The sequence below is a fragment of the Brassica rapa genome, chromosome A03 (assembly GCF_000309985.2).
Source record: "Brassica rapa cultivar Chiifu-401-42 chromosome A03, CAAS_Brap_v3.01, whole genome shotgun sequence".
NCBI lineage: Eukaryota > Viridiplantae > Streptophyta > Magnoliopsida > Brassicales > Brassicaceae > Brassica > Brassica rapa.
Genome location: NC_024797.2, coordinates 30217960 through 30245865, shown reverse-complemented (window position 1 = coordinate 30245865; position 27906 = coordinate 30217960). Strand labels below are relative to the sequence as shown.

At 34.7% G+C, this 27906-nt stretch overlaps 3 protein-coding genes and 1 pseudogene across 3 annotated transcripts; 2 read left to right on the top strand and 2 right to left on the bottom strand.

The window, feature by feature from the left end:
- Positions 1–1228: 1228 nt before the first annotated feature.
- On the top strand, positions 1229–2095 carry LOC103862200. The gene has a single exon (XM_009139898.3). It carries the CDS (start codon positions 1289–1291, stop codon positions 1874–1876), a length of 588 nt encoding a protein of 195 aa, XP_009138146.2. The 5' UTR covers positions 1229–1288; the 3' UTR covers positions 1877–2095.
- On the bottom strand, positions 2027–5285 carry LOC117132654 (annotated as a pseudogene).
- An 8170-nt stretch (positions 5286–13455) lies between these two features.
- On the top strand, positions 13456–20272 carry LOC117132653. Its single transcript, XM_033287451.1, has 4 exons — positions 13456–15299; positions 15636–17464; positions 20043–20165; positions 20238–20272. The coding sequence occupies exons 1-4, from the start codon at positions 13456–13458 to the stop codon at positions 20270–20272; spliced, it is 3831 nt and encodes a 1276-aa protein (XP_033143342.1).
- A 2608-nt stretch (positions 20273–22880) lies between these two features.
- Positions 22881–27431, bottom strand: LOC103862199 (ethylene-responsive transcription factor ERF043). The gene has a single exon (XM_033286625.1). It carries the CDS (start codon positions 23759–23761, stop codon positions 23054–23056), a length of 708 nt encoding a protein of 235 aa, XP_033142516.1. The 5' UTR covers positions 23762–27431; the 3' UTR covers positions 22881–23053.
- Positions 27432–27906: the final 475 nt, after the last annotated feature.

Sequence of the window (27906 nt, the reverse complement as noted above, 5' to 3'; positions counted from 1 at the left end):
TCCAAGTTGGAAGACAACAAACAATTCATGATTTCTTTTCCACAAAAAAGTATTAATTTATTTATATTCTAGATAAGATATTAACTCTTTCGACAAAGCAATCAAAATCAGCTTTTCCGATTTAAATAAATAAAGCCAAAGTATGACCAATGGATCCCTATTCGTATTACACTTTTTGCATATGCGAACAACTTAGAGGGATACAATTACATAACCAAAAGAAAGAAACATATAGTTTAATATATTTCTCGTTTATTTTTTTTTACCTGGAAAAATTAAAGTAAAGACACAGAAAAAGAAAAGGTAACAAACTATTAAAATCCATAAAGACAGACAGTTTAAATAAATTTGTATAATGCAGCTGTTATCATTACACTCTAGCTACTTAAATATTGGTTTACTTTAAAATGAATTTATATTCTAAGTAATCGAGTCGCCTTTGTTGATGGCTATAGAGCAATCTTCAGTATTTGTATTTTACCAGATATTTGCTCCGCTAGTCTAACATGTTAAGATTTATGAGACACTAGTTAAGCTATATAGAAATGGCAGTTTACGAGTTCAGCCATTTCCATTTTAATAATAACTTTCAAATCAGTTTCATATGTTTTATTTTGAAATGTTAAGTTCATATTTATCCCATTCGTAATAGCACATGTGGAATTCAAAATTTTCGGGCTATAGTTTTTGTATTGTTATATTTTTTTTTTACACATGAAAATCCATTATAGATCTTTTAATATAACAAGTTTTAAGATCTTAAATTTGGGCAACACAATATTTTGATGTACGAAATTTAAGTCACTATTTTCTGGAAGGAAAAAAACTAACAGTTTTTGTTTATTAATAAAACCAATAGTATCAGACTGTACTTATTTCAGAATTTTATAACCACGACCTATAAAGAGTACATGGAAGTTCATTATTAGATAGCTTGAAAGTTGAAACTACAATAATATTCACTAGATTTCATAGTTTTGCTATAAAATACTTTGAATTATATAGAGATTTAATTTGTTTTCCACAATACCATGGTGGGAGACTCAAACTAGAAGAGCCCCTTTCAAGCAAATCAAGAATGTTTTTAACGGTTGAGATAATAACTATTGGACCCATCGACTTCTTTTTCCTATCTTGAAATAAATTTATAATAAAACTCCTATAGCCGAATATTTATAACGTTTCCGTTATATAAAGAGCATCGTATGTTTTCTTCATTAACCCATTTTTAGTTTCTTTAAATACCATCCCTCCAACCTCAAGCATAACCTTCTCTTTCTCACACCTAATGTATACACACGAGATGGAGGTTTGTTCAACAGTCACAACCAAGAAGCTCTCAAGGCTCGCGAAGCTAATCCTCTTCACAATCCAGAAGGTCTCAGACGCCTCACGTCACAAACTCCTCACAACTCTCGATCCTCAGCTACTCGCGAAACGTGGCAAGACCCTACGCAAATCTTTAAACGACGCCGTATCAACATCCCACTCCCGGATCACGTGCCGTCCTGCCGACTACGAAGACATCCAATCTTCCTTCATCTCACCTGTCCCGATCCAGCTGGACTACGAGTTCAGCTGCAGCAGCACCCCACCGAGACGTTCCTACGCCTCAAACACCACCGGACGACGCAGCGGGTCTCGCAAACCGCTTATCAACAAACGCCAACGCCAAGCGTATGTCCGGTACAACACTCTCCCCAAGGTCCGAGATTCCGCCTGGGAACGACACGTGGCATCCGCCGTGTTTCCTGACGTAGCTAGCAGCACCGGAACCATGGAAAGTGGCCACGTGGACAGAGCAGCGGAGGAGTTTATACAGAGGTTCCATAGACAGCTGAGGTTGCAGAGGTGGATGATGGCTCAGGAGGTTTAAAAACATTTGATTCATGGTCACTTTTGTTACACCAAAATATATCAATCATATCTAAAAAATTACTACAAATAGGTAACTTTCATAGTCTTGTTTTGACTTTCTACTTTGGTATATATTTTCCTAGTTTCCCGTTTTTTTTGGTTTGTGTACTTTTATGAATCCATGATCGTGTTTTGGATCTGTTTGGATGAAACTGTAAGAAAATTAATCTTCGAAATAGCTCTTTTGTGTGTATATCAGCGATATATATGAAAATATCTTTACTTAATTTTAGACAGATCTAAAGTATGATTGACTACTTGCGCATCTAATGAATATCGACGTTTTGAATTTACCATTAACGTTCAAGTTAGTGCCCTTGCAGAGATGCATACATGATCAAAATTTATTACCATTGAATTGGCCTTGTATTTGGCACGTTTACGTGCGTTATTAACATATTACGTTTTTATGGGTCCTTAACTCTTTGTTGTATGTCAGGAACTTATGATGAATAATTTTATTTGTTTAATATGCATCGGCTAGACTTTGACATAAACGACAAAATTTGTAAGCCAAATGGTGTTGAAAATGATCCATATCGTTGTAGATAATATACACTACTTCGGTTCCATTGAAAATACAGCAATGATAAAACATTTAGTCTCTGCTAAGCCAATATTGTACTAAGATTGGTCGTCTAGCAAGTCAAAAGTTACTGTAAAAGCTTTCTCCAAATTTCTCGGCAAAGACGAAGTATTACATCTCTCTACCAAATCCCACTAAAAATCTAGAGGGTTGGATCTTATAGAATTCTATGTTTTGTTTAATCATAGTATATAAAAGGGAAGGCAGAGGATTGACAATTAAGATGAAACAAAATAAGGACGTCAATGCGAACTTTTTTAAGAATGAATTTATATATTTTTTTTGGAATATTTAATGAATATATAATAGTTTCATTTAGCTGGTACTGGTTATTTATATTCATATCCACTTGAATATTGTTTTGCTTATAATGCGGCTTCTATATAACATGTATAATATCTTTCAAAATGTGTAGATTTCTTTAAGAATAATATCTTGGTTATATGATATTCTGATCGGGGTGATGTTTCATATATAGCTGTAGATGTTGATATTATTAAACAAACTAACCGTTACTGAATGTAAACATAATTCTGTAGTAGTCCATTTGCAATGTTTAACCATGATCCCTTATATGAATCCATGTAACGGTTTTGTTTGTGTATCCTGATATAAGTGATGGTCTTCACTTTTACTGCAATCGTGTACAAGACAATGAATGATAAGGATAACATGACTCGAGTTCAGATAACACAATAATCATCTGGTATCAGATCAGTAACCTTTGTTTTTATATGCCAGGCAAACCAAATTAAAACAAGACTCCCAAAAAGAAACAGGAAGGCGTATATTCTTATATACATAAACCGGTATCTGAAAACATAATTACTCAAAGTCAAACCCCAACAGAACCAGACATCTAAACAAAAACAAAAAGAAGTGTAAAGCACACGAATAGAAAGATAAAGAAGAAGTAAACGTTCGCCATGTTAAGAATCGTCACTTCATGTTCTCCATATTAAGCATTAGTCTTCCATGCTAACTCACAATACAGCCAACAGAACAAATCCAAACACTCATCCTGCTTATCTTCTCTTTCATTGTTTTTTCCTTTTTTTAAAGACTTTTCAATGTCATTTTTTCTTCATTTTTTTAACTTTTTTTTTGTTTCCATATAAAAATTCACTTACCAAAGGCTCTGGACTCGGTTTTCGGTCTACAGCAACATTTTGAGTTGAACTTCCCGTTTTCTTGATGAGTCTGGTTATCACGTCAATAGCCTAGAGGACGATCACACAATGGAATTTTAAGCTTTAACCTGCTGCTGCTATAACTCAAAGAAAACAATAACATAAAGACATCATGATGTTGCCTTATCTGTGACTTCTGCAAAGACCTAGCTGGCTAGCTATGTCTTCTGACTTCTCCATCCCGCTGACCAAAGACAAACATGATTACGAGCAAGAACCTAAGTTAGCTAGGTATATTCTTCACAATTCTAAGGAAAGGGAGAAAAAAACTTGAGAGTTGCTTGATATACACAACAAAAGCATTGCAGTGCCTGACCTGCCAACCATTATGTGCACTAAGTTAGGCGGTAGGCGGTACGCAGAAACAACATAAGGCAAGTGAAAGCACAGCATATATATTTTGACCTTTTCAGTGCCAAAAGAGGTAGTAGTACTGCTTTAAATATGGACTACCATCAAAATTTCAAATTTAGCTATTAAACCAAGTTTGAGCATTCCTCTTAAGATCCCATGTACTGTGGAGCTTTGATGCTCACTTACTACTGGAAGTTGATTTTAAACCAAATAGAAAATGTATAAATCTTTCAAAAGCAACTATTGTGAGGTTGGTAGATTAAGAACCTGAAGGTCTTCAGGGGACAGCATATACGTTTCCTTTTTCCACAAAAGGACCTGAATTTGAAGCAGGAAACTGAAGAACCTGTAAAACCCATCATCACTATTCCTGGTCCGTTCAAAAATTATTGTCAATTTCCTGGTAACACACCTGAACCGTCAAGCATACAAAAAACTCACCTCATAATCACGGTTCTGCTCACAAGATCTGCTCAGCTGAGCACTATCAGCAATTTCTCCAGTCCCACTAAATAACTTCGATTCTCTCTCAACTTCATTGACAGAAGCTATGGAAACAGATCTCAAATCACAATCTGTTTTCTTCCTGCCCACTTTCACCCACACACTTCCCCACAGACCCAGTCAGATCAGACCATTCTTGAACAAGAACCTACTTTCTTCTTCCAGAGCTTGCTCGCTTCCAAAGTTACACTCATCTTGAGCAAAAATTTAGAGTTCTGTACTCTAATTGTTCAACTTTTCAGACTCAGTTCCATCACCAGGTGACCTTCCAAGGCTACAAACAGGTGGGTTCCAACCAGTAGTGATAGCACTACTTTCAGGAGAAACAATGTCTAAACTCTGTGGACTAAGAGATGCACGTTTCTCAGGTTTCTCTGGCCGAGCATCCATCATTTCGTTGTTGTTCTTTCTCTTAGCATGCCTCTCCACCACAGAGCTGGAATGAGAAACAATGCCGTCTTCACCCTAATGACTCTGGTGCCTGGACCGCCGTGGCCTTCTGTATTCATTTGGAGAAACAAAAGGTGGAAGCCGTCGTCTACGAACATGAGAAACAAACACATCCATCCCAGGTTTCCAGAACATATACATGTACCACGTATATCAAACTGTTGACAATCTTGACCACCAACTCCCTCTGCCCTCTGCAAGCCCATGAAAAAGGCACAATGCAGAAACTGCCTAGACGTGTCTACATAATTAGCCTCCCATTTGTGTCCCTTTCTATCTGCATTATTGAATTAGAAGAACGAGATCGAGAACCATTCAATATCCAGATCAACGTCACACAGCACAGACGAGTTGGAGATATCCAGATCCTATTACAATTCATATGACCATTAAGAGATTTGAATCAGCAAGCAGCTTACAAACTCTTGTGACAGCTCACAGGCTCAACTATTATCTATAAATCAGGACATCTGTTCAAGAAACAGCCAACAAACTCTCCGCTCTCTCTCACATTCAAATTTAATTAAATGTGAATGGACCATCTATGGGTTGCATGAAGAATCATCTAGCAAGTTATTTTGTTATGGGGACAAAAATTTAAAATCTGCAGATTTTATTTCCTTCGACAAATCAAACATGCACGTTTAAGGTTCCCTCCACAAATTCATATATCCTACTATATAAAAAGGATTAAATCTCTCTTTTCTAAGCCCTGTCACATGGGCAAAATATTGTAAACCAACCAAAATGCCATGTCATCTGGACTGTATTTGAGTTAAAAAAAAAGCTATTTTCGGAGCCCATTCGACCCATCTCGAAACCCATTCCCGAGCCACTCTCTCATAAGCATAATCCCGTACTCTAAACATCACGTGTTAAATTTTTTAAAACACTCATTTCTTAGAAATAGTTTAGAAAATATCTTTATATAAATGGTTTTTTCTTGAATAATATTTAATTATAATTTTGTATCTTTTTAAATTTTATAATAAAAATATTGTTTTCAAATAGCAACAAAATATATATAAGAATTATCTTACTTTAAAAGTTTTTGATAATTTTATTATATTATTTTAGAATCGATTATTTAATATTAATATAACATATAAATTTTATATGATTAAAATAAAATTCGTTTTTAATTATATATAAAATTCATTAAAGGTATTGTTTTAATTAACACATTAGCGAATCAGTTAAAAATTAATAATAAATCAATAACCTATCTAAAAGTATAAAACCTAATAAAATATGACAAATAAGAAAAACTAACAAAATTTTAATATAAAATATAAATTTAATATTACTAAAATAAAATTCATTTTTTAATATATATAATATGGGACATTTGCTATATGGGACATTTGCTAAAACCAACCCAAATATTCAAGTCAAATGTAAAAGTGTACCCCACTTTCAGTCAAATGCAAAACCAACCTAAAGGAGTAGTAAAAGTACTATTTCACCCTTATGACCAAACAAAAAACATAAATGTATTTTACGTTTCTATCCTTTGGAAGTCTACACGTGATAAAAGAAGTCTACATATATATAGACTTCCTACGAAGTCTACTTTATAGACTTGTTTTGTAGTCTACACTCTAATTTGGTCTACTAATTTAATTTTGAAAATGTATAAAAATAATTATTGTGATATTTTTAATTAATCATCAATATAATGGAAAATATGAAGTAAATAAATTAAAATTTCATATAATCGAACAATTTTGAAGAATATATACTAATTTGGTTATCATGTGCTAGACTATGTTCATAGTTTAGAAACAAAAGGTTCTAACATGTTATGTCTTTTAGTAGTTGATTTCATAGGGTTAGATTTTAGATTTTGTTTTTTTTTTTTGTTTTATTAACTTAAATCTGCATATTAATGTTTAGTAGTTTATATTTTGTATAAATGAGACTTTTTGATTATCAAGCAAAACATTTAGGGTTTGATATTTGTGGTTTAGGGTTTCGTAGACCTACAATAAAGTCTATTTATCTGAAGACGTCTTTTTCAGTCTATATTTTTCAATTTGTTTTACAAAAAATCATTATATTTAAACTAAGTTAAGTTCCTTAAGAATAAAAAAGTGAAATCATATACTATAACTATTAAAAAATAAAGAAATAAATTTAATAAATCATATATTAAAATTATTAAAATAATAAAGAATAAACAACAATAATTAAATTATTATAGTAGACTTCCAAAAAGGTCTACTATGTTATAGTAAGATCTACTCCAAAATTTTAATTTTAGTAGACTTCAAACGAAGTCTACAGTATCGTAAATTTTAACCTAGTTACATTTTTGTCTCCCTATATAAACAAAATTTATTCAATTTCTCTCTAAAGTGGCTGCACAAGTTCTTAAAACTCTCTCCCTTCTCTCTAAAACTTTCTCTCTTCTCTCTAAAATTCTCTCAATTGTTTCTAAATCTCTCTCATTATCTTCTTTCTATCTAAAATTTTCTCAAGTCTTTCTCACAATATTATCTTGTCATTTTAGATATTATGATTCATGGTTTTCATCTTCTCCTTTAAAAAATGTAAGTTTTAGATCTATAGATTTTAAATGTGTATTTTATGTTTATTTCTCACAATATTATCTTTTTTTGGTAGGTATTATCACTCATGGATTTCATCATCTCCTCTAAAAATGTAAGTTTTAGATTAATAGATTTTAAATATGTATTTACATGTTTATATTCAAATAAATTTATAGATCAAGCTCTCTACATTAATTTGCTACTAGTTTACCTTATAAATTATATTATGTAAAGTATTTTCAGATTTAAAATTATTTTCACATTTCAAAATATATAGATTTTTTCAGATCTGAAAATTATCAGACAGTGTAGACTTCTAAAGAAGTTTACTAAAGCTTGCAGACTTCATATGAAGTTTACTAAACCATAAAGTTTAAGCAGACTTCATTGGAAGTCTACAAAAATATGACTTTAATTTTTTTCTATGTTTTTTAATAATTTTATCTTATTTTGCAGGTATTTTCTTCCATAGTTATTCTCTTCTCCTCCTAGAAATGTAAGGTTTACATCTATAGATTTAAAATATGTGTTCTAGTATTTATATTCAAATAAAGTTACATATTAAAATTCATATTAATATGTCTTTAATTTATAACTATTTTGTCTATTAAATCATATTTTTAAAAGTTTTTTAGATTTAAACTTATTTCATATTTTTAATGTATTATTTTTCAGATCTATTTTTTTTTATAGAGTAGACTTCATTTGAAATCTACTTAAAACTTACGGCTGGTAGACTTCAAATGAAGTCTACTAGCCTTGAATTTTAAGCAAATTTCATTAGAAGTTTACTCAAATATGATTTTAATTTTTATCTTATTTTTTAAAATTTTATTTTATTTTGCAGGTATTCTCTTCCAATATTTTCAAATCATCTTCCCAAAAATGTAAGCTTTCCATATATTCATTATAAGATATTTTGTGTTTATAATGAACTAAATTTATAGATTCATACATTATCTTTTTGCTTTGTTACAAGGATGACAAAAAACCATTTTTGAAATATTTTCCAGAACAAAGTATTTTCAAATTTTCTAAATGCACACTTTTAAATATGAAAATTTTCCATTAGTGTAGACTTCAACTAAAGTCTACTAAACAATAACTTTACGTAGACTTAATAAAAAGTCTACTAAAATATGATTTTATTTTTTATCTTATGTTTTTCTCATAATCTATCTTATTTGGCAGGTACTTTTTCCAAGACTTTATTTGAAGCATCAAGATTATGAAAAATCAAACATACTCAAGAATACTTTTTAATATATTGCTCTGTAATAACTTTCATAATAAAATATTAATTTTTAAATAATTTTTTAATGCATAATCTATAAACATTGTATTCATTTTTAGTTGTTTTCACTTGTATGATATTATTAATTTTTTGTTAGATATCAATTTTTTCACAAGATCTAACCAACCAAACAAGTAAAACCACCATAAGCTAAAATAATAACTAACACACATGTGAGAAGAAGAAAATCTATACAAAATTTTCCCAAAAATTTTCAAGAATAATACTAATCAAAACAATTTGCAATAAGTATCAAGTGTATAATTATAACACATTAAATTGTGAAATTCATCCAAGACCATTAAAATTTTACTAACATACACTGTAAAATAATTAAATCATGAAAAAATATGATGAATAATACACAAATACACTTTTAATAGAATTTACGACGTAGACTTCAACTGCAGTCTACATTTGTAGATTTACAAAAACGTCTACACTTATTATTTAACATATAGTCAATCCAATTTTTTTAGTGTATTGGCGCAGGCTTGATACACAAAGGCGTACAAAGTGTGTCTTAGATAACTCGATCAAGTTTCGTACTTGTCGATTATTCGTGACAGGCATAAGAGGAGTATATTCCTATTCGGAGTCATTTGTTTTAAATGATGTTTGGTAAGGAATAGGTTAGCACCATCTTCTCAATTTTGTTGTCCAGATCATAATCTTCTTGTGTCATTTCAAGAAGTTTACCATGTGTACAGCCATCATGCACAAGGAACATTCTTCAACCTTTCCGATTCTTCATCTTTTTCGAATATTTTGTCACCCAAAATATCTTTGGCCCATACTTCACACTCGCTCTAAGTTTTCAACCACATCCTTGAACACGACACTTAGCCACATACGGAGTTTTTGTTGTCTTATATGCTGAAAATGTAAAATTATATTCCACAGTCACCGACTTCAGCTTTGAAACAAGCTCAGCCTTACTAGCAAAACTATAAACGAAGACTTAGAAATACGTCTACAATTATTAGCTAACAACATTGTCAAATCAAATGAATTATACCTTCATAATTATAAAAAAAAAATTATTTTCAAAATCACTCAAACCCATTAGGATTAACTAACACACACTGTCAAACAAAAAAACTAGAAAAAATTTAATGAATAATACACAAATTCACATTTTTATAGATTTTTCTATGAAGACTTAATATTTAGTCTCTGAAGATGTTGACGTTCTTTTCAGTTTACAGACGTAGACTGTCAAATAGGTCTACTCTTTGGGTTGGTTTTTGCAATTGACCATTTGACGGGTTGCTTTCTATAGTTGAATAAAAGTTGTAATTTTGTACATGTAGACTTTCATTTCAGTCTACAATTTAAAAAGGTTACTTTTTGCAATTGACCAGAATTCATCCAAGATTTGACTTTGAGAACTAGACTTCATATGCAGTCTACATGTTTGAATTTTTTTGAAAGAGGTTAGTTTTGCAATTGACCAAGTTTGACTTCAAATCAGTAGATTAAAATGAACGTCTACGGGTGTGTAGACTTCTTGTGAAGTCTACTCTCAAATCCGACGGGTTGGTTTTGCATTTGACCAAAATAAAAAAGTAGACTTTATACGCAGTCTACATTTTTTTTTTTAAGATAAGAAGACTGCATATGAAGTCTACAATTTAATAAATTTTTGATTGCTTTTTAAACTTTTTGGTCAAACACAAAACTAACCTATTCCACGAAGTCAAAGTTTTGGTCAAATGCAAAACTGACCTTTTATAGACTTTGTTGGCAGTCTACATTTTGTAGACTTCCGTTGAAGTCTATTTTGAAAAGTCAAAAGTTCGGTCAAATGAAAAACTAACCTCTTTTAGGTAGACGTCTTAGTAAGTCTACCGAAAGTTTTATTTTTGTTGTCAAAGGTAAAGACGGAGACTACTGGGGAAGTCTGCGTTAGAAAAAAAATTTGTCTGCTCAATTGCAAAACTAACCCGTGCGTTGACAAATAGACTGCATCGTAAGTCTCCACGGAGGCGTAGACATACAAAACAGTCTACCGTCGCGACACAGATCTGAAAAAGAACGAAAACCATGTAAATAGTTACATTTTTCATGTGTAAAGCTTGTTTCCAACCTTTTCAACCGTCCAAACTCCAAATATGAGCAAAAAGAAGCATCTTTAACGATTCACTAATGAAGAAACTCGAAAATATGAAGTTTGTGATTATGAAAATGATAGTTATGAGAGTTTTTTAGATGGAAATGTAGAGGAGATGAGAGAAAATGAAGTTTTTTGGGTTATAATGAGAAAAAAAGTGGTTGAAAATTGAATTCTAGAGCTTTAGAGCTCAAAAATGGTGGTTCATGGTGGTTGGAAAAATTGATGATGATGGCATTTTTGTAAATAAGAAGAAATGGTTAGGGTGTATTTGATTTTTTGTTAATTTCGAAATTAATAAAAAAATAAATAAAAATGGCAATTTTGTGAATAATTCAAAAACATAAGGATAGTATGAAAATTTTATTGATGAATAGTATGGACAAAAAAAAAGGGTTGGTTTTGGATTTGACTTGAAAATATGGGTTGGTTTTGAAAAACACCCATATAATATTAATTAAGAGTATTTTTTAAATTAATAAATTAGTGACTTAGCTAAAAATAAATAATAAATCAATGATTTAGCTAAAACCTAATAAAAACATGACAATTAAGCAAATTTACTAAAATTATGGATAATACAAAATATGATTGATTCTTTAATACAAAATTAAATTAAGAGTTTTGTTAAATAAAACATAAGTTTGTCGTATCGGTGTTACAAAAAAACAATCATTAATAGTGTCGTAGGAATTATGTCTTTCCCATTAGCGAATAAAATTGAAGCACAGTGTTGAAGGATACCTCAACGTATACACGAGATTATGGAGATTGATATGGGAGTTGAGGTAACGGACACAACTGTTCCTCCGCAAATAAACGCTCCTGCTAAACATCCTGGATAAATGAAAGAGACATATCTGGACTTGGCTTTGTGTTAATGGATGGTGACTTTCCAATGCTGTTTGGAGCAAGGGCCGATATACACGCACCAAATCACCACTGCAAGCGGAAGCTGAAGGTTTGCTATGGGCAATGCAAGTGATTCTGAAGTTTGGACACAGAGAGATGATCTTTCAATCGACTGTGATTAACTGGTTATACTCATTCAAAAGGAGGAAGATTGGCCTGCGTTAGACTCGAAGCTCGACGAAATACATGATGTATCCAAAGAATTTTCTGAACTTTCTATTGCTTATATTCCTAGATCTTTAAAATTCCGTACAAATAGCCTAGAAAAAGGTGTCCGATCACGCGCATCTCGATCAGCTTTTGTAAATCCTTTTGCACCAAGTTGGCTAGCCCCACAAGCTAGCATGAGGGTGCCAAAAAAGAGAATAAAGTTGAAAGTGAAACTATATATCTCAATGAATAAATTTATCAGAAGTCTATATTTATGTGGATGTCTATATATGACAAACAATTTTTTTAGACAATTATAGAATATTCACGAAAAACAATCCTAAAATATATAATTTAAAAAAACCATTTAAACAAACCATCAAAATTTTCAATATTACATCAAATAAGAATATAAAGACCAACTATATTCTTTTCATGTATAATGTGTTGTGGTAAGATTAAAAAAAATTAACTTACTTTACACTAAGGGAAAATTAGATTTGTAATTCCAAATTTACAGCAAAAACATAACATTTTATAAAACTAAACAATTGACATAATAGTACAAAATATGAAAAAAAATCAAAATACTATCCGCGCGTAGCGCGGACAAGGACCTAATAACCATAAAGATAAAAAACTCTAAAGTTTGCCATATGGTTATTTCTCTAAACCATTATTTTTAAACGGTCTGAAATAAGTGTTACATAAGAGCAAGTTGTAGAACCTGCTTAAACATAACTGAGATTGTTATGAGATTCTGATCAGTATGGTAATGGTGTGGCTAACAAGAGGAATGAGATTGTTCCATATGAACATCTCTTAGGCGCGGGATCTCATGATCCTTCGAACTTTGGTGGTGATCTCTCGAGTCGGGAGGAAAATAAAGAGGACACATCTGGTACTAGGAAGCTGGCTAGTGCAATTGTCACTCCGTCGCGTGTGAGATCTTCAGAAAATGTGACAGTTCGGGGCAGGGTTGACGAAGTAGCAGATGCAAGGCTTCTCACGTTTTCTCCACAAGCAAAAGGCACCGTGGATGATCAGATTATCGGAGCCTTAAGTGACATGGACCTCCTCGATCAACAGGATAGCGGCTTAATGGATACGGATGCTAATGAGGATGATCTATTGGGCGACGAGCTCATGGAGTTGGAAGGAGACGCGCTAGCTGAGCGTGCTACTATTGATGAAAAAAAGAAGGCGAAGCACAAGAGACTCGGCATCAGGAGAAGTGCCCCGTTGGGTAGTTCAAGTCGTAAGTTTGAGATCCTCCGTCGGGGCTCTCCAAGTAAAAGAACGGCTCGGTCTGGTTCACTTGCATCAGAGAGAGTTGATAAGTCGGGCCGATACCGGTCAGGCACAAAAAAAGAGTCACACGGGTCCAAAAGTGATGGTTCGATGAGGTCCAAAACCTCATCCCACCGTTATCAATGAGGACACTCAGTTGGAACTGTCGAGGGATTGGAAACGACCTCACAGTTCGACGCCTTACGGAGATGTGTCGGAAGCATCACCCAGGACTTGTGTTTCTGTCTGAGACGAAGAACAGGAGGCCATTGTTGCAAAACATACAGGCCGACTTAGGATTTGATCATTTGTTTACCGTTGAGCCACTTGGTCTTAGCGGAGGTTTAGCTCTTTTGTTTATGGATGAATTTCAAGTTAATGTTTTATTTTCAAATAACAGAATGATTGACATTGAAGCAGTCATTGATGGAATAAAAGTCTTTATGACGTTTGTTTATGGAGACCCTGTTTTAGAACGTAGGGAACAAGTATGGGAACGTCTTACGCGTTTCTCAACCACACGAAATGGACCTTGGTTCATGATAGGTGATTTTAATGAGATAACGGATCACAGCGAGAAAGAGGGAGGGAGAAAGCGATCGGATAGCTCTTTCTTACCTTTCAAACAGATGTTAAGCCACTGTGGAATGCTGGAATTCCCATTTACGGGGAATAAGCTTTCATGGGTGGGGAAAAGATCAAGAGGAATAACTGTTACATGCAGATTGGATAGAGCGGTGGATAATGAGGATTGGCATGAAAAGTTCCCCCACACCGCGACTAAGTACCTTAGGCTGTGGGGATCGGATCATCGTCCGATCCTTGCGGATATTCTCACAAAGCCAGTCAGGAAAAAGAAAAAATTTAAATTTGATAAGCGGTGGATGGATAATGAGGAATTAAGGAATGTCATTTTGGAGGGTTGGAAGTCAGAGGATTTGCCACCGGATGCGAATATAATGGAGCATATTGCTAGCTGTAGGAAAGCACTGAGTCAATGGAGGAGACAAAACAATGTGAATTCGGCAAAGCAAGTTGAGGAGCTAAAGGAGAAGGTGGAGGGACTGTATTTGGATGATGATGCCACTACAGAGGAAATATCTGAAGCTCTGAAGGAACTATCTGCTGCTCTTAAGGCAGAAGAGATGTTTTGGAGACAGAAAAGCAGGGTTCTTTGGTTAAGAGAGGGCGATAGGAATTCAAAATATTTTCATGCCCTGGTGAAGCAAAGAAGAGCAAGGAATAGGATAACGCAACTCCTGGATGAGAATGGAAATATAGTGGAGGATGAGGAGGGGCTAGTAGCCATTGCTACTAGTTATTTTAGGCAAATATTTGAATCCTCAGACCCAGAGGATATAGCGGAGGCGCTATCAGAGGTTCCAACAACGATCACGGGATCAATAAATGCCGACCTCACAGCCCCTGTAACTGAATGGGAGGTAAAATTAGCATTATTCGCTATGCATCCAGAAAAAGCCCCAGGACCAGATGGAATGACAGCTCTCTTTTATCAAAAGTTCTGGGATATTGTCAAAGATGATTTAACTCGTATGGTTAATCAATTCCTTTTTGACGGAACAATGGCACAAGGCCTTAATGATACGAATATTTGTTTAATCCCTAAGACGACAAAGCCGAATGAGATGACAAAATTTAGACCTATTAGTCTATGTAATGTAAGCTACAAGGTAATATCTAAGGTCTTATGCCAAAGATTGAAGAAAGTTCTCCCTCAGAGAATATCAGAGACCCAGTCAGCCTTCGTTGCTGGTAGACAGATCACGGATAATATCATGATAGCTCAGGAGATGTTCCATGCTCTGAGAACCAAGCCGGGAGGAAGGGTTAAACGGATGGCCATAAAAACTGATATGAGTAAAGCATATGATAGGATGGAATGGTCATTCATTGAAGCAGTCATGCGAAAGATGGGCTTTTCCGAGATGTGGATTGATTGGATCATGCGTTGCATTACTTCGGTCAAGTATAAAGTCCTCATGAATGGTGAACCAAGGGGAAACATAGTCCCAGGGAGAGGTTTACGACAAGGAGATCCTTTGTCTCCTTTCATATTTATTCTATGCACGGAAGCGCTCGTTAGCCTTCTTAATCAAGCAGAGAATCGAGGGAAGATAACAGGGATGAGAGCTGCTCGCGCTCGTCCCTCGGTATCCCACCTTCTCTTTGCTGATGATAGCCTTTTCTTCTGTAAGGCGGAGCCCCGTGAATGTGAAGAAGTTATGAAAGTAGTAAGAAAATATGAGAAAGCATCAGGTCAACGCATTAACTTTGACAAATCTTCATTACTCTTTGGTAAAAGGGTTCCAGCGAATGTTAGGCAGCAGATCAAGGACACTCTTGGTATACAAAATGAAGGTGGGATGGGCTCATATCTAAGAATCCCAGAGGATATTAGTGGCTCAAAGTGCAAATTATTTGCCTTCCTAAAGGAAAAGCTTCTACATAGAGTGAATGGCTGGACTGGTAGATGGTTATCTAAGGGTGGGAAGGAGGTTTTGATTAAATCGATACTGTTAGCTCTCCCGACCTATGTCATGTCCAGCTTTCTGCTTCCGTTAGATATATGTGAGAACCTAGCAAGTGCCATTGCACAGTTCTGGTGGAGCTCGAATCCTCCGAAAAGAGGAGTGCACTGGGCAAAATGGGAAAAGATGTGTGCGCCTAGAGAAGATGGAGGAATTGGTTTCCGTATGATCCATGAATTTAATCTAGCTCTTCTAGCTAAGCAGCTATGGCGACTTGTGCAATTTCCGGATTCACTAGTAGCGAGAGTTCTCCGAGGAAGATATTACCGTCTCAGCTCGCCGTTGCGAATGGGTAATGTAGATACTCCATCCTATGTATGGACAAGTATATCTGCCGCGAGAAAGTTATTGCTTCTGGGAATTAGGAGTAAGGTGCACTCAGGGTACGAGATTAATGTGTGGGAAGATCCTTGGATCCCTACGATGCCAGCTAGGCCGGCGAGAGCCCGAGTTCCAGCAGTGAATCCTAAGATGCTTGTAAGCAGCCTTATTAATCCGGTTACCAAAGAGTGGGACACCCGACTACTGGAGCAATATGTAGCTCCAGAAGACATCCCGATGATTCAGAGTTTGGCCATTAGTCCTACTCATCGACGTGATACATTTTGCTGGAGCCACACAAAGACTGGACAATACATTGTCAAATCGGGATACTGGGTTGCGACGAACTTGATGAGAGAGGACGAGGAGTTAGAAGTTCTACAGCCGAGCATCAAAAAACTTCAAGCCTTTGCTTGGAAGGTGAATGCGCCACAAAAGATCCGCCATCTTATATGGCAACTAATATCTGGACAGATAGCCGTAACAAGAAATCTGGTACGACGTAACATGAGATGTGATAATTATTGCCCAAGATGTGGAGCGCCAGAAGAGACTGTCACTCATGTTATCTTTGAGTGTCCACCGGCCTTACAAGCATGGGAGTTATCATCAACATCATCGAGCTCTGAAATCTTTCCTGTATCGAGTATTTATGCTAATATGGACTTCTTCTTTTGGAGGAAGAATGATATTCTGGAGCCAGAAGAGGACAGGGACCCTTATCCTTGGATAATTTGGTATATCTGGAAAGCTAGGAATGATAAGTTGTTTAGAGGCATAGAAAGAGATCCATTGGAGCTAGTCAGGTATGCAGAGAGTGAGTGCCAAGCGTGGTACAATGCACGAGACTCTGTGCCGGTTGTGCCAAATGTACAGACTATTGAAGAACCACAAGTCTTATGCTTGGGGAATATTTGCATGGTGGATGGTTCATGGACTTCCACAGCTCAATTTAGTGGAATAGGATGGGTCTGGAAGAATGCAATGGGGAAGATACAACTCCTGGGGTCAAGGAATTTGCGTAGGAGGGAGACATCGTTACACTCGGAACTGGAAGCTTTAAAGTGGGCAATGGAGAGCATGATACAACACTCGACTTGTCAAGAGTTTGGGACGGACTGCAAGGATCTGATAGCAATGATGGAGCAGCCACAAGATTGGCCCAACTTCTCAACTGAGCTGGAAAACATTCAAACTCTTCGGTTGTGTTTTTCAGATTTCAAGATAACCTATATTCCGAGGACGCAGAATGAGATTGCGGATGCGCTAGCTAGAAATGCACGTTCTTTTCATAGATCATTATGTTTTATTGGTTGTTCTATTCCGGTCTGGCTTCCCAGACCACCTCAAGTTTGAGTAATAGAAGAGCCGTTTGCTGTCAAAAAAAAAAAAAAAAACATAACTGAGAAAAGAAAGAAATCACAACGAAAATTTTAAGGGAAAGACTATCTACGTTGCACTGTGCTGCTTCTCGTACAATCTCACATGCAATCCAAACGGAAAGGACCTGCCCCTCAGAGCAAACATCCGTTTACCTAATTTTCACGCGTAGTCTCTCTGTGCAGTCTCTCATGAAGCAACACCGAACCAACCATAGCCAAATAGGATTGAAACCGTCCATCTCGTAAAACACTCTTAGCTATGTCTCTTGCAATTAGGTTTTCACTTACACGTTCCTCTTCAAAACTTATCATAGAAAAGGATTGACCCAACTGATTTATTTCCTCAAGCAAATGTTGGTACCTTGGCCAGTGGTTAGGGGCTGAAATGGCGTTGATAGTATCTCTGTGGTGTCTCTAACATGCCAGTTATGTAAAGCTGCTCGAGAGTTGAGCCTATCAGCTACTGCAATAGCTCCCGATAGCACCCGCTAGGGGTGGATACTTTACCCGATATCCGAAGTGGCACCCGAACCCGATCCGAAAAACCCGAACTGAAATCCGAACCAAAGTAGCAAAATATCCGAACGGGTATTGAATACGGAGATTGGATACCCGAACCCGAACAGATATTACCCGAACCCGAATGGATATCCGAAGATAACCGAACATATGTATAATTAACCTTATATTTCTAGTTTACATCTCTTATTTTATATAAAATATTTATATTGATACTACACATACTTTAAGTTCATATGATATACATACAATTATGAAAAAAATGATTTGTTACTTACTTAAAATACATGTCAAGTTTTTTATTTCAAAAATTAACAAAAAGTTACATCCAATTTTTTTTTAAAAATAGCTAAACTAATGTCTTTTTAGTTTTAAAATGTTATGTCCAAATCTATTAACCATTCAATCTATTAAAAATAAAAAAAATAGTTAACTGAAAGTTATATTTTTAAATACAAGAAACTTGAAAAATGAAAATTTTAAATTTTTTTTTTAAAATCTAAATATCCGAACCCGATACGAAATAACCAAATCCGAACTAAAAATATCCGAACGGGTTTTACATCTCTATATTGAAATACCTGAAAATTCGAAATACCCGATCTAAACCCGAACGCCCACCCCTAGCACCCGCCAAAGAAATATAGAAGCTTCCAGAGTCTCTTCTTGAGATCAATTCTCTGTTTCTCCAGGGACTTCTCTAAACCATTCGAAAACAATTTATTTATCAATCCTGCTCAACATAAAAAAAATATTTAGCGATGATATGCATCGATCAATCAATATGTGCGACCATTAGCTTTATTTCAACTCGTAGGACATCTCAACTATTTTCGTGTAAATACATTATTGTCATGATTCATGAACTTATATAAACAGAAGAAAAAACATTATTAAGATATGGGACGCATCCATGTACGTTGGTATGCTCTGTAACAACTCAATGCTGTTGTTGGTCCTAGTTAATGTTAGTTTATTCTATTTTTTCAACAAAATGAAAACAATAATGTTCTTTTTTTATAAAATAGTTATATTTTAGGGAACTACATTATAACATGTTTAACAGAAAAAAAGACATTTAAAAAAAAAAGTTAATAGGACTTGTCTCTCGTAAAAGGAAATGATTTGTCTCTCGTTGATATCATAGAATCGAGCTTCCATTGCCAACTTAAAAAAAAAAGTTAATAGGACTTGTCTCGTTGTTGTCCGCAGCCGTTTGCGATTGCTTATAGTATGATGTTTTTCATACAATTAAACCACAACTTTATTACTATTTGAATATTATTATCTATACAGTAATTTTTAGCAACAAAACTCTCACGTTGAAAGTTAGAGCGGTTAATGTTATTGTTACCCTTGATGATATATATATATATATATTTTATTATATAATTAAAAACGAATTTTTATTAATAATATTAACTTTTTTAAAAAAAGAAGATAATTCACATATTGGGTTGTTATCTTAATTAATTTATATATATATATATAATTAAAATGAATTGTGTTGTTATCTTAAAAGTTTATATCAATAATATCATAATTTTTAAAAAATAAGATAATTCATATATATTGTGTTGTTATCTTAACATAATATTTTTTCAATTATAAAATATTTAAATTAAGATATACAACAATTTATAATCAAATATTAATCAGGTAAAAAATTGAATAAATATATTTTCTAAAATATTTTTAATATTTGAATGTTTTAATAATAATCTATATTATATATAAATAATTTGATGTTTGATTTAATTTGTTTGAAGAGATAAATAATAACTTATCACGTTGGCTTAATTTAAACTAATAATTATTCGTAAGAAGATTATGTCCGCATGTCCGGACACAACACCTAGTTATTAAATCATTGAGAAGAGACGGTTTGCGTTTACACCTTGCAAATTTTGTACAAACATGAAAATATTTTATTTTGACATAAGATCAGAATTTTTTTAGGGACAGACGAGATGGAGGTTGCTTCTAACGCTCAACCACGCAGAGCAAGACTTGAAGCTGCTTTCGACATGTACCATAGGAAGATTGCAATCATGAGTAGCCTTGTTCTTCCAACCGACGCTGGTATGGACATGCGCTTGCAAAATATAGAAAGTTCCATATTTTCCCAACTAACTTGTTTTCTTCATAAACAAGGTATATCGAAGATGGATCTAAAGACTTTTGGATAACTAACTTAGAATGTATTTCAAGGAGTCTATCCACAATACCTTTCAAAAGATCTATCCTAGCACTCTCTGGTTTCAAAACACTGTCCCACATATTGTTGCAGCTCTGGTTCTTAATCAAGTCTTCTAAGGTATACATGTAAAGGCTCAACCAATGAAAAAAGAGACTCGTCTCTATCCTCATAACCTTTATGTTGCAGTATATTCTTTGAATTTCCCAGCAAACCAAGACGCAAGTACTCATTCTCAAGTAAAATCTTATCCTCCTTTGCTCTTACAAGAGAGATACTAAGAGCATCACCCTTAACTTCTTCTACCAGATCATGTGCTCTTAATGGATTCCTAATTGATATGGACTTTTTAAGGATCCAAGATTCAAATCAATGTACTATTTTAGATGTCAATCCATTTCTAAGTGTTTCAATTCAAAGAGAGTTCAAGTTCATACTTAATCTAAATGCATTCAATGTAATGAAGTGTTTTGATCAAACTAACAAGACTCTAACATAATTAACTAGCAACTTCAAGCAAATGGATAAATGAGGAATCATGGGTATAGGAATTTGATTTCAGATGACTAAGATCTAATCTAAAATGGCAAGGTTTCAATCAACACATTTCTCTAAGTCTAGATAACAATTCTAAGCAAGTTCTTTGTCAAGACAAATGCTCATTTACTCTCATTGATCAAACATCAAATGCCTTTGGTTTGTGTCAATCAAGCAATCATTAAGAATAGATCATTCAACTTTCTAAACTCTCCTAACATCAAATCCTTTTGGTAGGGTAAGCTAAGAGCATGTTGAGTTGGCTCAAACATTTCATCGAACACCTTCTGGATAATGAAATGTCGAGATTTCTAATCTAAAATGGTCAACTCTAGATTAGCATTAAGATCACTCAATCAAGCAAGAAAACATATTAATCTACTCTAAACATTTTAGATCATCACTTAATCATCATAATCATCCTAACCCATGAATCCAAGGATGACTACTCACTCATTATCATGGTAGACACTAAATCATTAGTTGATCTAAGTCTAAACATGATTAATGATTAAAGCAATCAAGTAAACACAAAAAATATGATCAAAATTAGATCTTTCACCTAAAAAGTGGCTTTTGATCAGATAGAAAACAAAAAAAATCTCTAAGATTAGGTTTACAATGTATTTACAGTAGCTTAGGGATATAAGGGTAAAATAGTAAAATGCTTAGTTTCGAACACTAGCCGCGACCACTCGTCGCTTGCGATCAAAGCCCGCGAAACGCGTTCATCGGCCACGACCTGCTTCATCCCGCGATCAAAGCCCGCGAAACTCCCTGGTCATTTTGACGACACACATACGCGACCCATCTCTTCCCGCGACGAACGCCTGCGATCAAGAGCATGGATTCGTCGAAGCTCGCCGCGGTCTGCTTCATCCTGCGAAGCTAGCCGGTGGTGATGCCTTCTCTTCGCAGCCATCATCAGGTCACGACTCCTGCCTGCTACCACACCATTCTTCAACATCTTGAACGTTTTATGACCTCTTAAGCTCCAAAACCTGACTAGCACTTCTCCAAACCTGTAAAACATATAAATGCAATGCAATGCATCCTAAACAAACTCTAAATGTGCCTAAATGATCAATTTAAGAGGTAGAATGATGTTTAAAATCATGTAAATATACAAGATATCACTAATATAGAGTTTTTTTTATCTAGTTTGGAAATGGAAGAAAGAAGGTTGGAACATTGAAGACTGACCCGACTGAACGAACTGACCCGACTGACCTGTTGAAGACTGACCCGTTGAAGGCTTGCTTGCTTCACTAAGAGCAGACAGACTACAAGACCACTCAGATCGACTCCAATTGTTCTTTAGCATGCTTTAGCAACCGGTTTAAACCCCCAAATGTCACATGTTTCTCTATAAATGGTTTAATATTTTTACTTTAGTTACATGACTTAACTGTATAAGAAATGTTATTATTTAAATTGTTGGATACTTGTTTTTAGATCCTTCATGATAAGCCTGCTCTAATATGTTTTATCTCTCGTTTGCCGACAAACGTTTGTAATTGCTTGTTATAGTATGATGTTTTTCATACAATGAAACCACAACTTTCATTAGTGTAAGAAGATTATTATAATTAAATCAACATAAAATGAGAAGAGACTCTGTTTGCCTTTGCACCTTGTGAATTTTTTTACAAACATGAAAAACTTTATTTTGACATAAGATCAGAAAAAAACAGGGGGAAATTCATATATAAACACAAATGCAAAATCGTGTTTCAACGACCAAAATCCTAATAAAGACTAGAGCTTAATAAATTGCCTAATAATGTAATTTTGTTTGATTAAGATTAATTTAGCACCCCAACCTCAACCAAAAAGAGAAGTTTTATTTTATGGTACTCGTCAGATGTGTATTGGTTGTATTTATTAATGAAAGCACCTTATGGTTTATTTGTTTTTTTTTTCAACTAATTAGTTTGCATTCTTTTTCAATTAAGGTGTATGTCAAAAATCAGACTGCATGGCGTTCCGAAGCTGGTGGTCAGCACTACTATTTTTCCAAATAGGTTTTATTGATCTTGCAAGATTATGAAAAAACTAGAAGGTAAAAAAAAACCTCAAAACACTACACTGCTGTCATTATTTCAGCTAAACCCAAGAGTATACACACTTACATTTCATCATCTTTCTTGGAGATATCTCACGCAAATAAAAAAACCATAAGAGAATCCCATGAAAACTAAAGCCAACAAAACAAAAAAATAAATACGATTTTAATTTAATTTTCAGGAAAATGTTTCCAAGAAAAGCTTTCTTGAAAAACCGAGTTCAGCAGAGAATCATTGTCATACGTAAAATCATCTACCGTACCACTCAGTGACCATGACGGCAAGAACACCAAATCCTCCAACGAGTCAAAAAACACAAACTCGCTTGACTCGTCTAAACTCGTTCCAAGACTCGGCAACTCGACGATGTTGTCCAAATCGTCCGAGACTGTACTGTCCTCATCAACACTCGTCACCGAGAATGAAGAGAACGACGCCGTTTCACTAGTCTCACTCTCCGACCTTTTACTCGACGTCGTCGTTTCGTTACTCTCACTCTCTGACTTTTGACCGGACACTGCCGTTTCTTCGCTCGTCTCACTCTCAGACCTTACCGTCGAACCAAAGTCCATGAGAGCCGCTTTGGTGGCCGCAGCTCTGACGTCACGAGGGCTGAGCGAAGCGGGTCGAGGGAGAGAATCCGAGAGCTCAGGGAAGTTTAGTATAGCGGAACTTCCCTTGATACTCAAAGCCGCCACGTCGTGAGCACGCATGGCCATCTCCGCCGTGGGGAAAGTCCCGAGCCAGATCCTCGACTTCTTACGTGGCTCACGTATCTCAGATACCCATTTGCCCCAACTCCTCATGCGAACTCCACGATACACTGGCTGCTTACTTCCTTTTTTCTCCTTGTCGGAACCAAGTGACGAACTCACCATTGTTAAGTTTTGTAAAGCTTTTATGATGTCAAAGTGTTCCAAGAAATGTAACAAAGACGCGAGCTAGAGATTTGGGTTGGTATAAAATACTATAGAATATATAACTATATATCTAAGGCAAAAGGAGTGAGACATTGTTTTGGGTGTAAGAGTTAGAAAAGATAGTTCTTGTTTGTATCATTATTTGGTGAAATTTCTACTCTCGTGTTTAGATGTTTCCAAAGTCTCTCAATGATTCTCAGTGTTTAGAGTATTAACTCTTTAACTTATATAATAAGTATAGACATATTTACATTCTCTCTCGTATATGTGTGGTTTGAAAGAGAGAGGGACCCATAAAGGGCGTAGCTGCTTACCTACTAGAAAGGTTGGTGTGGCTGTAACTAGGACTATGCTTTCTTTTTGTTAAAAAGTTTAATTTATAACGCGAAACACGAGTTGATGTTTTCTAATCTTTTGCTTTTCTTTTTGTGATGTGACATCATAGAGATGTTCCTTAGATTTGGTTTTGTATTCACCAAAAAAGAGAAAGAAGAAGCTCTGGTCCTCTTCACTATACTTACTCTGCAGTTTGCACGACGTGTATAGATTCGAAACTACGGTAGAGTACATAGTCACCAGTCTATTGGATTTATTGAACTCATAAGTAGAAAGAATTTGCTTTAAACATTTATGTCATCACTCCAATGAATTGCTTAAGACGGCAACCCTAGGCTAGGACGTAATAAATTTCTAGCCCATATAGTTACGAAGTACTACTTCTACGCATTAAATCACATCTTCTTGAGCCGTCGAATCCGGTTCCTAATTAAAAAAAAAAAACTAAAACAATGGATGAATCAAAACATCATTATAATGTTACCACCAAACCTACGTGATCGTGCTATAACATGAGAACGCCTTATTTGTATTGGTCTGATCAGAAGCACTACTAAGTTACATACTGTGGTCCGCTAGAGACGGATGTTGAATATTTTAATTCTGTTAATCTAAAACCATTAAAGGCGAATTGTAATTATGCCAATGAATGTAATATCATTGCTCCATATTTATTCAAAAGATTATATTACGAACTTGTCGTTTTCTATGTTTCCTTTCGTGGTGGGGTTCCAAAAGAGCCTTCGTATTAGAAAAGTTGGTCTATTATTATTACATCATCAATTCCATTGATTCAACAGTGTCGACAATATCAAATAGTGATAACGCGGAATTTCATGGTTTTTTTTTTGCTTCTATTGGTGATAGAAGATATGAGTTGCGTTTATCTTAGCTACACTTGCACGAATGTTTATCGGTATGATAATTTTGTTCAGAATGTAAGAATTGAGAAGAATGGATAAAATGCGCCTTATACATACATGAATAGGTACTGTTGCTTATCAAATCCATAATTTTTTTAACAAATTTTTTTATATGTACAATATGCACGATAGCTAGTAAATCATATGCATAGATCTTAAATGTCTATGTGGATTTCACTTACTTCTTAAAGAAGACAATACGGATTCTAATTTTGAAAAATTCTTTATTGTTTGGACGTTATGGACTTGGTTACAGTCAAAACTGCATGACAAAATATATAATGATAATTAAATACCTTAAATAGTGCAAACAACCTAAATAGAAGTGTTTAATTTAACCGGATTTCTCTATATATTATTATTATAATTATTTGGTGTAATATAGATTAGTATATTATCACATCAAGACGGTTGATGTTTGATTTTAGACTAGGAATGTTCTATTATTAGCCTTAATTGACTGTTTTACTATGTAGAACATGAGTGAATTCACTAAAGAGTACTCTTATCATGTGTGAGAATTGATTCGCCCTCAATTAGCCTTTATTAGTTATGTCTTTGTCCATTGACCCTTGTATACTAATTTGTCATCGTCGTCCACCCACAATACACACCGATTTTTTCTTAATTTTTTATTTGTCGGCGTCAACCTTTTTTTGTTGCCTTCCACCCACTGAATCTTGCATGAGCTGTAATCAGGTTTCAACAGCCCAAAGTATTGAATGACACATTTAATGAATGCTACAATCTATTATGAATAAAAAAATAGTAGTGCTATAGTATAGAGGAGAGAGCGAACAAGTCGACAAATGTTGAAGAAGAAAAAAAGTCGTACGGAGAAGATAATCTAGCTGTCTGGCTGTGATGCACCGTTCGTGTATCCGACAAATCTTGGACCCCCTTTTTGACTACAGTTTACGCTCTGCGGAACCACGTGTCTCAACTACGACCAAACACTGTCTCACGTGGTTCAATTATTGCACCCTGCCAACATATTATAAAGTTTCATTCATAGATAAAGTACAATATGACTAGTCGACACAAGAAAAAAGTACAAAATAAATCGGTAAAAGTAAAACTGGTTAGAAAGATTGTACGTACTCCTCATACCTCACTGAGCCCTACCCGTTCTGTAGACCTCTGCATCCATTCTCGATATCTATTGATCTTATTATCGTCTGACCATCGCTTTGCTATTACACGAAGTATAAAAAAAACATTTTAAGTTCTGCACTGAGCTCTGATATCTCCTGCTTTTTTTTCTTTGAACATTGATATCACCTGTTTGTTACCAAAATACCAAGATCAAATCCAACTCTTGAACTCAACTAATTCACTCTATATTCTCATACTTTGGAGAAGACACATTTTTTTTACTGTAACTAATTGGTAAGACACACATGAAATGAGAAAAACTGATTTCGGCTGCAATCAACAACTTCTTAGCTCACAGTTTAATTACAAATATTCATTCCAACCTTTACATATACGCACATAAAAACTCGAAAGCTTTAAAATGTAACAAAAAGGCTATTGAGACGATCTTTTTAATATTGTTTTCGTATAACTTTTCTATTCGTTGGTATGAGATCTAAGACGAGCTTGTTTTAAAGACCGTAATCCAATCAAACTAAGATTACTCGATTATCTCACTTGCTAACTCAAAACCTATAATATGTAGCCAGCCCTTATCTAAAAAAACAAATGTTTATTTTTAATATCTGTAGTAGCCTAGTAGGTATGCAACTTGGTGATCAATACATTGGATGTATAAATAATTTTGGAAGGTATTATAAAACAAAATGATATATATATCGTAGGTTATGTGGTTCTCTTTTGAATAATTTGTGCCGATGATAGTTACAAGCAATACCTATTTGGTCCGATCCTGGCCATTAAAAAAGGGTAATTGATGTATGTATATGTTTATAGTTTTATCTTACTTTAAATAAGATTCTGGCTTCAACGTAGAACACGATATACACTTTAAATAAGATATTTCATTATAAACACATGACAATTTAAAAAGTAGATGCATAAAATAGCCATAATATATTTTTAAAGCCACTGAAAACAATGAAAAGTTTGCCACTATGTTGTGTCCAAAGCAATTTTTGTCGTCGACTATCCACAAGTCAAGTATGCAAACGTTCTTTTATAAAGATGAATCAAAATCAAAGATTCTTTGTGTTTATTACGGTGTTTTTGGGACCTAAAGATCAATCCCTTTCAACCGGCAACATGCAGGTTATGATTACATGTTTGTTTGGCATATACGATGAAGATTAATCAAAACATTCAAGCAACAATCTAGTGGAAAGGTTTTTACAAGATTAATCAAAATATACGATGAAGATTAGTCAAAACATACACAAAAAAAAAAACACAACAACTGAAGAATGTTATAAACAATATGTGGATTGCTATTAACCAAGACAAGTAGGAACGGACCGAGTAGGCCGCGTCCAGCCAAGCCAAGACCGCGTCCAGCCAAGCCAAGACCGCGTCCGGATGGAGAGAGAGTCGGCCATGACTTTGGCCGACTTTAGGGATTATAAGTTTTCATTTTCCTTTCATGTTTATCTTTAAGGATATTTCCTATTTCCTTTTAGCTTAAGATTTGTACTCTTTCCTTTTATCTTTATCTTGTAATCCCTATATAAGGGAACACTTTGATTCAGTAATATACACCACGATTTCCCCATTGTTTACAACACGTTATCAGCACGATAGCCTTTAATCCCTGAGACCAAATCGAAACCTAAAAAGCCTAAACCGGTGACTCAACCTAAAACCCTAGACGTTCTTCGTTCGTCCTGAATCCTAGACGTCCTCAACACCGAA

Bases quoted from the DNA above. Each gene is read 5' to 3' on its own strand.
- LOC103862199 (XM_033286625.1), bottom strand. From the start codon at position 23,761: ATGGTGAGTTCGTCACTTGGTTCCGACAAGGAGAAAAAAGGAAGTAAG.
- LOC117132653 (XM_033287451.1), top strand. From the start codon at position 13,456: ATGAGGACACTCAGTTGGAACTGTCGAGGGATTGGAAACGACCTCACA. The intron at 15,300-15,635 runs GTATAAAGTCCT...CTTTGGTAAAAG, and splicing joins CGTTGCATTACTTCGGTCAA to GGTTCCAGCGAATGTTAGGC. The intron at 17,465-20,042 runs GTTCTTTTCATA...GAATTTTTTTAG, and splicing joins TGCGCTAGCTAGAAATGCAC to GGACAGACGAGATGGAGGTT.
- LOC103862200 (XM_009139898.3), top strand. From the start codon at position 1,289: ATGTATACACACGAGATGGAGGTTTGTTCAACAGTCACAACCAAGAAG.